Below are 11,944 nucleotides of genomic sequence, written 5' to 3'. Positions count from 1 at the left end.
CCGTCAACTTCAATTTTTTATTTTGTTACAATAACTTTGATATTTATTTATTTTATTACAATAATATGCCACAAGTGCAAAATAAGGTATTCATGTATGAAGTATAAACGATTGATTGAAATTTATGGATTATACAAAATTAATTAATAATAAGTTTGTTGACTAATAATATATTTCCATCCACAGGTGCCGAAATCTCCTTGTCCAAAGGCTGCGACGTCAACGGTAAGGCTATGATAAATATAAATTAATTAATTAAAGTTAAGGCTTATAATGATTTGAAAGTACTTCGAGGATGCTGATTCCAAAAATAGTAATAGATCTTTGAACAGCTTTAGTTTTTGAGATATACCAATGTGTTAGTTTTACCTCAAATTACAATGATAAATAACCAAATGTTATTTTATGCCTTTAAGTATTTTTATATAATTTTCGAGCATGGATAATTTCTCACTGATTTTGTCATAAGCAACATTTGTCAGCCATCATGCCAAACGTCCCACCTCTCTCGATATCATTCCTCCAAAGTCCTGATCATGGATAAACAAGTATAAAGTGGTCCTGATGTTTTGGTGGATTCTCTCGCCTGGCCTCCTGGTTTTCCTTTCGATCTTTTTCATGGATTTTTGCCTAATTTGGGAATTATCGGACATATCAGTTTTTAACTCATCCTCCCTTTTCTTTTAACGTTGGTCTCTTAATCCAATACATACAGGTAGGCAGAAGATGTTCATGTTCTAGGTTGTTCATCATTAAAATGGATAGAGGTCGTACATCTGATTGTTAGTAGATCCCAAGACCATTGGGGTCATAAAGTACTATGACCATTTGCTTCTATTGTCTCAATTTATTTAATGAAAAATAACACAAATTTCATTTTATGCTTTCAAAAGTTTTTTATATAATTTTCGAATGTTGACAGTTCATGGATTCTGTTCAAATGTTCAAAGTTCTGATGTCAGTCTTGGTGGATTCTCTCGTCTGGATCCCTGGTTTTCCTCTCAATCCTATTTATGTATTTTATAAACCATGTATTTTTTATCAGTTGAAAATTTTACTATTTTATGCCGTACCTAAAAAAACACCTCACGTGTGGTTGGGGAGAGTGTGGGGTTAATTTTGAATATCACCACGTTTCATCAAGGGTTCGGTGGGATCCAAAAATCCTTAAAAAGTCGATCACGTGATTAATGGTCGCCCCCTTTTGGACATTGTAGTAAACATAATACGCAATTTAGCATAGTAGGAAGAACCCATGTTTTATGTTGATTGCGCAATTCGATTTTAAAGGGGTTGAAATACACTGCCTTTACGTAGTCAAATCTATGTTTTCGTCATTTGTCTAAAATATATTCACCACAAATGCATCAAAAACTATATATTTTATGAACACAACATCTTACAGTCGGAGCCATATCAAAAACAACAGGTAAAACTCTTAGTTATTTGTTATACTGCGCTGATCATAGTCGAAATGACTAATGGGGGTAGTTTCCCATAACTCAAAAACAGGAGCTGTTACAAAAATGGGATATTTGAATTAGCGTGAAGTTCTAAGTACATTTAAAAATAAGTTAGAGGAAAAAAACAAAAATGTCATTTTTGTCAGGCAGTATTAGCCATATAAAAGATCTTATACGTTAACAGTTTTAAGTTTTTCCTGTGGACTCACGGTCCGAGACACCTAGCCTTGTTAGAAATATTGACGCTTTTTGGGAATAGTTAATTATATTATTCGGAAAGTATGATCGATAATTGATCTATATTACAATATAGATATAATTTTACAATATAATTTTTTTTAATTATACAATAATATTATTTTTATCAATCTCTACAGAGTTCCCGGCCAGCTCCTTCTGAAGCTGTAGCAAGTGCCTTAGCCAGCGGCGAACTAGTCAATTGTTCAATTTGCGGAAGAAATTTTGCCAATGATCGTATACAGAAACATCGAGAAATCTGCCAAAAAACTGCACAGAAGAAGCGCAAAGTGTATGATGCACTAAAACACCGAGTTCAGGTAAGTTATTGTAAAGATTTAAGTTATGACGGGCATATTCTTCATGCTCAGAAAGCTGCACATAAATTATTGTAGTTGAAGTTATACTCTTTATGAACTGTTTCTGTTTAAACACAGTACATATCTATGATGTGTTTATTCCTTGTACATCCTCGCGGTCTCATATTTTTCTAATTTCCGCTTTAATTCAAGGTTATAAAAATAAATAATATTTTGCAAATGTACAGAAAGCTAAAAAACGTAAATTCTACTATATAAAACTATTATGGTATAGTCAATTTATATTAACACTGAACCTATCGACTTTTCGTGTATGCCTATGCCTATTGACCTATTGACCTACAATTAAATTTATCTATTTTATTATTTAATTCAGATAATGATTGATTCATTTTTATTGTACATAAATTAAAGAAATTTTCGCACACTTCATATAAATTTATTTTTATATCATCTCTAAAAGAAATTTAAAAAAATGATAAAATTAAATATTTATAAAGAATGCCATATGCATACATTCATACATAATACTTCATTCGGCTTTCTCACATTGTTTATAAATTATTTGTCTGAAATGTACATTTGACGCAAATTTGTTGTTTCGTAACTTTCGCAATTTTTAATTGGCAAGGTTTTCGTCTACACAAAGCCGAACTTATGGACAGTGTTGATAAAACTTGATTCCTAAAGATTTTGAATATGCAACGCCGAGTTAAGAAATTAACTAGAACAAAAATTCGTGCCTAAAATGATTGATTACTCGTCATCTCTTTATACACAATTTACGCATATATCCACCTAAGTTCAGTATATTGAAATAAACCATAAGTTGCCACCTACAAATTTTCTGCTTCAAGTTACATTTTTTAGCCATCTGGTTTGCCACATTTTTACCAAACAATTTACTAATACAAAATCTAATAGCTTTGGTTCAATTTTGCTGCTTTCTCCTAATTCTATTGGATAATGTTTGAAACTTGGAACAATTATTTTTTATACACCGTCAGAGTAATGAAATTTGATTTATACAAATTGCTTCAAAATCTGAGAATGAATTTATCAGTATAAGAATATCCAATTGAAATATTGAAGAGTCTCTCCTCTTATCATTTTCAAAATAGGGAAACCCATTTTTTTGTATATTTACTATTGACTTGACACATCATACAGAACTTTATTTTAATTTGTCTGGTTTATTTGGTATATTTTTAGAAATCTACACCTATATTTTGATATAAACAACTACCCAAATAACATTATTTTCCACCGGTCAAGTTGACCGTCCGTGATAGTTAGGCCACATATTTTTTTTTCGGAAAATAAAAAAATAACTAAAATGAAAGCTTGAAGAAAATTATTATTAGTATATTCTAAGAATTGTCATATACTTTGATAATGGTTAATAAAAATGTCTAAGTTATACATAAATTCGTTGGGAGGTTTAGTGTTTTTTTTTCAACTTTGCAATATTTAGTTTATTTTATTTTATTTTTTTTATTTTATTATATATACATTATTTTCATATCTCAGACAGACAGAAGTGCCTGGTATGAGAGATTATGAAAACAGTTTTCATATTCTATATATACATTTCATTAATATAATATCTATTATAATTAAAATAACTCTATCTTTATATGACTCTTCAGTCTTCTTTGTCTTCAATTTCCTTATAGTATTTCTTTATTTTTCTTTTAATTTATCGCCATCATTGGTCATCTTAATATCGTTTGGCAATTCATTATGCAAGGGTTAACATGAACTTGGAACATAATTTGCAATTATTAATTTAAATCATTACATATTTTAGAAACGTCAAAACGCAAAATTCACATTTTTATTCCCTGATACAATAAAATCTTAAGTTCTATAATGATTCTATCTTTGTCATACCGTCACGTTTAATTCTATTTCTTTTAATCAGGGCACTGATGCCGAACAATTCGTCCGAATACGCGCTCGTAAAAATCCATCAGGAACTTCGCAAATTCCAAAACGTCCGCCACTGCAAACAAATTGGCGCAAGAAGCACGAAGATTTCATAAACGCTATCAGGGCTGCGAAAGAAGTCCAACAACATTTGAAATCTGGTGGAAAATTATCAGATTTGCCACCACCTCCTCCAAGCGAAAATCCCGACTATGTCCAGTGTCCACATTGTGGACGCAGATTTAACCAGGCTGCTGCAGAAAGGCACATCCCAAAATGTGCCACTATGGAACACAATAAACCTAAAAAGAATGTGCCAGCTAACAGTAGAGGAGGAGCTGGAGCAGCTGCAAAGGGATTTAGAAAAAATTGGTAAGTGTAGAAAAGGGATGTTTTTAAATAATATTTTAAAAGCAAATTTATCGACATATCTTTATCATTATTTCGTTAATTTACATTATAACTACATATCGAATGATCGGTTTTGAAAGTAAAGTAAGTTGAATGACAAAAAATCTTCAATGACAAAATATGTGTGGTCTTCTAAAATTAATTTTCCAATATAACATGTGTCAGGGAACCAATACTAATTATTTTAACCAATTCAAAAAGCAACATTGAAAGCCGTTCAACTATTTAGAATATATTGACCTTAACTAAATAAATTACACAAATATAACAGTAGAAGGTAATAGAGGTAGAAAGGTTTTAATTTTTTTATAGTGTACCTAACTTTTCAACATTTGGACACTTGAATTATTCCGTAGGCAACTAAGTAAGTGCGATTTTCAGTCTTAACGATTTCAATTGGATTTTAGGTTTGCTGGTGTTCTCCAAATATTTTGTTATTGGGTACTTACTAGGCATATCTGCTGTCTGGGTTTCGTTCGGCGTTTGCTGAAAGGTGAAAAATCAAAACGAAATTTTGTCATATCTTACTTTTTTAACTTCACGAAGGAGAAGTTTATGTTTTCATCAAAAAATCCGATTAGCTAATTTTATGTTTTCTCGACGTTTCAAGCCATTCTGAATCGAATGAGACCAAATATGGAAAAAGTATGTGTGTGTGTGTGTGCGTGTGTGCGTGTGCACCAACAGATTTTTTGCCGTAAATCGCCGTTTTCTCAAAAACGGCTGGACCGATTTCAAAAATTTAAAAGCCATTCGATGTATCTCGATGAGGACTATTGTTTGTTGTCAGTTTTGTGCGACGATCGGCCAAGCCGTTTCTTCGTAAATAGCAGAAAAGTAAAAAGTTTTTCGTCCACGTTTTAGTCCGCAATTCTGAATCGATTTTGAAAATTCAAAAATCGTTCGAAAGATATTGGTTGGGAATCGTCCTGATTAGTTTTTGGTAGAGATCGGCCGGGCCGTTTTCTTGTAATAAGGTGTTAAAAAAAATTTTTTGTCGATTTTTATTATTTTTTTAACGGTAGATACCATAGTCTTCTAGATCATACTAAATATTACGGCCCTACGACAACTTGTTTAGCTTTAAAAATTCATCAAAGTTTGCAAAAATTAGTATGGTGTTTTTGGCATTTGTCAAAATTAGAACTTTCATCGACGTTTGCTCAAAAACGCCTGAACCGATTTCAGAAATTTAAAAACCATTTGATGTATCTCGATTAGGATTATCGTTTCTCAGTTTTGTGCGACGATTGGCCGAGCCGTTTCTTTGTACTTTGGAAAAAGTGTTAAACCTTTCGTCCACATTTAAGCTCATACTACCTAACCGATTTTAAAAAATCAAAAACTGTTCGAAAGATATTAGTTGGGAATGATACTGATTAGTTTTAGGTGAAAATCTACCGAGCCGTTTTCTTGTAATTAACTGTTGAAAAAAAATTTAAGCCGATTTTCATGGAACTTTTTTGGGCGATATATATCATGGTCTTATAGAACTTACTGAAATATTACGGCCTTACAAGTAGTTTAATTTTAAAAATTCATCATAGTTTGAGAAAATGAGTAGTTTTTTTTAACATTTGTTAAAAAAAATTAGATGATTTACCTGGTACAACAATAAATGCTTAGTCTTAATGAACATACTAAACAATTAAAGTCCTACAAAAAACTGGCTCAATTATTAAAATTATTGATTTTTGAAAATTTGCTTTTAAAAAATACTCCGACCGGGTTGACGTGTTCGATTTTCAATAATGTGTAATAAATCCACTTCGAATACTTTTAACTACTCATAAATTAATTTATCTATCATGGATTAAGTCGATTATTTACACAAATCGGGAAGTTCATGTAACTTGCCTCAAGGCAAAATACCAATACCAACTAGTTATTTTTGCAAACAAAATAAGACATTATTTGTTTGCCAAATTTTGTTCTGATGATATTGCACTCAAAGACGAAAAACGGCCTGGTCGTCCAGTCAAAGTTGATACAAAGAAATCCTTTGACCCTTCTTTGGTATAATTCGCCGTTCGAAGAAAAAGCAGCCTGAATTGACAATTAGAAGCAATGATTTATTACAATATTGACACCATATATTTTTGAGCCAATTGGTAAAATATATTGGAGCTTGGTTAGGATGTTTTGCCTATCAACCATGCAGTCCTGATCTTGCACTTTCTGATTAATTTTTTTATAGATCTTTTCACAACTCCTTGAATGATAAGCAATGAAATGATTACTTCGGTGTCAAATTGCATCTCATTAAGTTTTTTACTAATAATAATAAGAAGTTTCATGAAAGCGGAATGATGATGCTGCTTGAAAGTAGACAAAGCGTCATTGATTCAACCAAAAATTCAATCAATCAATTCATTCAATTTTATGTTTTCATAAAAAAAATCCGATTTGCTAAGTTTTCTCCACGTTTGAAGCCATTCTGAATCGATTGGCACGAAATTTGGAAATAGTATGCGTGTGTGTGTGTGAACAGATTTTTTACGTAAATTGACTTTTCTCTAAAACGGACTGACCGCTTTCAAAAATTCAAAAGCCATTTGATGTATCTCGATAAAAACTAAGGTTTGTTTATTAATTTCGCGCGACGATCAGCCAAGCCGTTTCTTTGTAAATAGCAGAAAAGTGAAAAAATTCGTCTACGTTTTAGCCCGCAATTCTGAATCGATTTTAAAAAATCAAAAACTGTTCGAAAGATATTGGTTTGGAATGATACTGATTAATTTTAGGTAAAAATCTGCCGAGCCGTTTTCTTAAAATTAACTGCAATAGATATCATGGTCTTATAGATCATACTAAAATGTTACGGCTCTGCGACAAATAGTTTAGTGTTAAAAATTCATCAAAGTTTGAGAAAATATTATAGTCAAATTTTTGTAAAAGTTGCTTTTGTGATATGATGAGTCAAACATTATCAATTCATTAAAATTTAAAATAATAAGCTACAATTTTAGGGCATACAAGCACGTGTCTGTGCAATATAATTAATTTAATTACAGTTAATTTAAATGTGTTTGAGAAAATTCTATTCGAAATCGCAATGTTTAGATTTAATTGTAATCTATAACTTAATTTTTGAAATAAACCGTTGAAAATATGATTTACACATCTAAAGTTCAATTTCGATTGAGTAAGTCAATTCTTACACATTTCGGGAAGTTCATGCAACTTGCCTTAAGGCTAAATGCCACTTTCAACTAGTTAGGTATTTTTTTGTTTATTTCGCATACTTCTTACAACCTATTCTATTGAATGGATTTTTTACATACATCTTTTATTTTTATTAGTGCAATATATTCACTATGCAGTTCAATTTTACAATCAGTTTTTTATACCCAGTACGTGTTTCTATCGAGAACGTTGCCATTACCACCATGTCCGTCGAAATACGTGTATATTAAACCAAGAAATAGTTTCAAATAATGGTTTTGTTTATTATTCTTTGCAATAATATTATTAGACAGATTTAAATTAAGTTTTACTATTCTTATTCACTGTAGAATGTATCTAAAACCATATTAACCCTTTTAAGAACATATTTTCATGCACTCGTGCGTCTCTTTAGAGACCTTTACTGCATTCACGATTTTATTTCTTAAAATTTTTTAAATCATTTTTTACAATTTTCAATTTAATATTATTTTTTAAATTTTAAGTTGAATTTGCAAAGGTACTATAGATAATGATTTATTTCTCTTACAGAAGAAGCTGGAAATTCGTATTTTCGACGATTTCACGACCCAATGCCATTTTGTAAGCAGTTATAACAATTATTAACATGTAAAATAACTAAAACAATTTCTCATTCTCTTCACAAAAATTAATATCTCAAAAAAATTACAAATGATTTTTATTTATTTTAAAAATATTTTAAATACAATATAATTGTATTTTAATCATAGGTTAAAATAAATTGATTATTATAAATTTTAATATGTTATGGCTATATGTAGCATCTTTAATTATTAATTGACAATTTAACGACTTTTTATTAGTAAAAAATATCCACTATTGATCATTTATGTTCAAGTAAAACTATTATAACTTAAATTATAAGTAGATATTTTGTTATACCAACTTTTTAATATTACATGTGATCTGCACTAATAATATTTTATTTTGTAATAATTCTAATAATAAATTGTGACATTATTGACATTTTTTCTTGAATTCAAAATGTGGCTGTGAATTTTCATAACAGTTCTGTTTTTTTAGTTATTTAAATTATTATCCTAAGATTTCATTTTCTATATTCATATTTGATTTCACAATATTAAACAATATATTACATATATGCAAATAATTTAATATGTTATTATATGAATATCAATAAAGTATCGTTTGCTAATAACTAGACTTTGGATATAAATTTATTAACTTCCCGTAGGGTAAGTTATTGTAATGGGCCGAAAATCGGAATTGAAAATTTTTACATTTCTCGACGTTTTGAAGGTTTCTGAACGTTTTGGCATACCTCAGAAAAAATGGATGTGTGTGTGTGTGTGTGTGTATGTGTGTGTGTGTGTGTATGTATGTGTGGATACAAATTTCCAGTCACGTTTTAGGGCGCACGGATCAACGGATTGAATGGTTCAAAAAACATTCGATTTCCATTGATAGGGAAAAAGAGCTGATTAGTTTTTGGCAAAGGCAGGTCCAGCCGTTTCGAAGATACGGAGCAAAGAGTGCAGAAAATAGAAATCGAATTTTGAGAGAACGGAGTATCCGATTTGAATGATCTAAAAAACATTCAATTAGTAATAATTGGGAGAAGTGTTTATTAGTTTTTGGCAAAGGCAGGCCCAGCCATTTGAAGATACGGAGCTAAATATGTAAAAAATAGCAGTTTTTGAGAGAACTAAGCGTCCGATTTAAATGATTCAAAGAACTTTCTGCTCGTCTTAACAAAATAATTGATTTTGGAAAAAAAAATTTGAAAATTTCCAATTTTTTTTTTTTTTTTTTTTTTTTTTAGTTTTTTTTTTTTAGTTTTTTGTATATCGAAAATATTTCAGATTTTATTTTATTATTTTATATTAGACAATGATACAATATTTATAATAATCTATTAGAAAACATTCAGTATTCAACGGGAAGTTCCAGCAATTTGCCTTAAGGCACGGTGCCATAATAGCCTCAAGACAGAATTCCACTTACAGCTAGTTTATATTGTTGTTGAATCTTATATTGTTAATAATCAGTGGTGTTGTGCTAATATTTTCTTTACCGGAACGTTAAATTTTAAAAACCGGTTCAAAAACCGTTCTCATGTTTGTTCCGGTTTCGTTAAAAAAAAAGAAACAAAAATCATTACAAAACCCATTTATACATATATTTGTATGTTTATTTCAATAATAAAATTGTTTAATAAACATTAATTAAACTATAAAATATAAAATTTACTTACCAAATCATTTTCTGTATGATCGACGTTCCGGCGCGTTCCGGCTCGACAACACCACTAATTAATTATTATTAATAATAATTGTTCTTTCTAAAAAATCTAATATTTTTCTCTAACTTTCGTAAAATATTCAAAGGTAACAAATTAAAAAGCAAAGACTGTATTATTATTTCTTGGAAAAAAAAACTGAGGATAATTTATTATTTAAATAACATGTTTTTTAATATTTTTATTTATAAAGATCATATAATAAAAATGGGTAAACATACTTAATATAAATAATAGTAAATTTTGAAAAACACATTTTCTATCAACTTAATTAATAGATTTAGTTTATATTCTTCTGAAGTTCACTTATTAATAATATACATTTATAAGTTTTTATAGGGTTGTAATTCTACATGTACTTGTAAAAAAATAATCGACAATAATTCGAATCGTGTGAAAAGGAAATTATTTTTAAAAAGTTAAATTACAAAGCAAAAGGTCTTTCAGAATTTGTCAGTTTTATGAATTGCGCACTATCTAAAAGTTAATATTAAGAGCTAAAACTTTCAGAGAATTGTTTTTTATCAATTTGGAACCATTTCACTTGTGAGCGAGGAAATTCGAAAATGTCTCTATCTTATCTCTTCATAGATCCATTATTCTAAGAATGAACCATCTTTTTGTCTAGCGGGTTGCATTTAATTTTTAAAACTTTATGGCGAGCAGGGCCGGATTCAGAAATTTGGCGCCCTGGGGCACTGACAAAAATGCCGCCCCATCTCTAAATTTTTATTTAAAATAGTTTATATATATGTATATCATTTTTCTAAAATTAAAATAACTATTTGATTGCAGAAAAATTATTACGCATTACATAGTGTAAATAGTGGTGCTTGGCATCGTGCCTTAAGATAATTGCTGAAACTTCCCGTACCAAATATTAAATTAAAAAAAGAAGAATTAAAGCGATCGGCCTGCTTTAGCTGCGTACAGACAAAATAAAGAAGCGCCGCCACGCAGTATAACAGATAAATAATTTTACAGAACCCATAGAAATGTAAACAAAATTTATATTATTAAATATCTGTTAATTTGATGTGCACATGGCTAATGATCATTTTTGACCGCCAAATGTTTCTCTTTCAAATTTTTTTTATTGGATCACCGAAACCGCTAGATCTGCTTCCCACAAATTTAATCAGTTCTCCATTTTGTCTATATATGTAAATTTCTTTTAATGATATTGGACGTTTCGTTTCTCAAAAAATGAATTAGTATTTTTGGCATTTTGGCCCGTATTTCCGAAACAGTTGGACCCGTCTTGGCCAACAACTGCACGTCTCGGTATCAATAGAAATCGAATTATTCAAATAAAATTTAATTTTAATAAGTTTAATAAATGAAACTTAATAATTTTCAAAAAATTCGAATATAAAAAAAGTTTTTTTAAATTCAATTTTTATCATTTTTCAAAAAAATTTAAAGCTTTTTATGAAATGCAATTTTCAGTACGGAAAGTTTCACTAACTTGCCGTAGACACAATGCCATGCGTCACTAATTTAATTTTTCGGCACTATGAGCTTGGAAGTGCACAAATTCGTCATCTTAAGAGGGCTCGAGATCTGAAGACATATTTGTCTTAAACTTTCAACTCACTTACGAAACTTTATATTAGCCAAATTGCCAAATTTTGCATTGCATTTGTATAATATTTTGTTAATTATATTTCTTTAAATTAAAAATGTTATTAAAAAAATGAGTTAATTATATGGTAAAGAATTATCTTCTCACTATCCAAAATTTGCCTCCTCCGAAAATTTGCCACCCTGGGCAGTAGCCCCGACTGCCCCTACTGTAAATCCAGCACTATACAGGTATATATACATGTATAATAGAACACTTTAATAAATTGAAAATATTATTATTACAGATAATATTAATAATATTTTGATTTTAAATTTAATTTTATCTTTAGTATATATAATTTCATACCAAGTACACAAATTTTTCATGTAGCCATTTTTTATTATTTTTATTTTCTTATAAATTACAATCTGTCTACATAGAAAGACATTGAGTAATTAATTTGACAAATAACATAGAATTTCAAAAGGAAAACCCAGAGGTTCACTTTATATTAATGTACTAAATCATGACTTAATTAAAATTAAGTATA

General features: G+C 29.6%; 1 protein-coding gene across 1 annotated transcript in view; it reads left to right on the top strand.

Annotated features, from left to right (window-relative positions):
• Positions 1–4,321, top strand: part of LOC113384530 — a gene marked incomplete at its 3' end in the record, with an annotated part of 79,252 nt that extends 74,931 nt beyond the window's left edge. The window contains 2 exon segments of the mRNA XM_026622262.1: positions 1,841–2,020; positions 3,945–4,321. Coding sequence (XP_026478047.1) covers positions 1,841–2,020; positions 3,945–4,321 — 557 coding nt within the window.
• Positions 4,322–11,944: the final 7,623 nt, after the last annotated feature.

Source organism: Ctenocephalides felis, unplaced genomic scaffold (genome assembly GCF_003426905.1).
Source record: "Ctenocephalides felis isolate EL2017-DRISC unplaced genomic scaffold, ASM342690v1 CF-g0.4_SCAFFOLD_03571, whole genome shotgun sequence".
Taxonomy (NCBI): Eukaryota; Metazoa; Arthropoda; class Insecta; order Siphonaptera; family Pulicidae; genus Ctenocephalides; species Ctenocephalides felis.
This window is presented reverse-complemented; position numbering and strand designations above follow the sequence as displayed.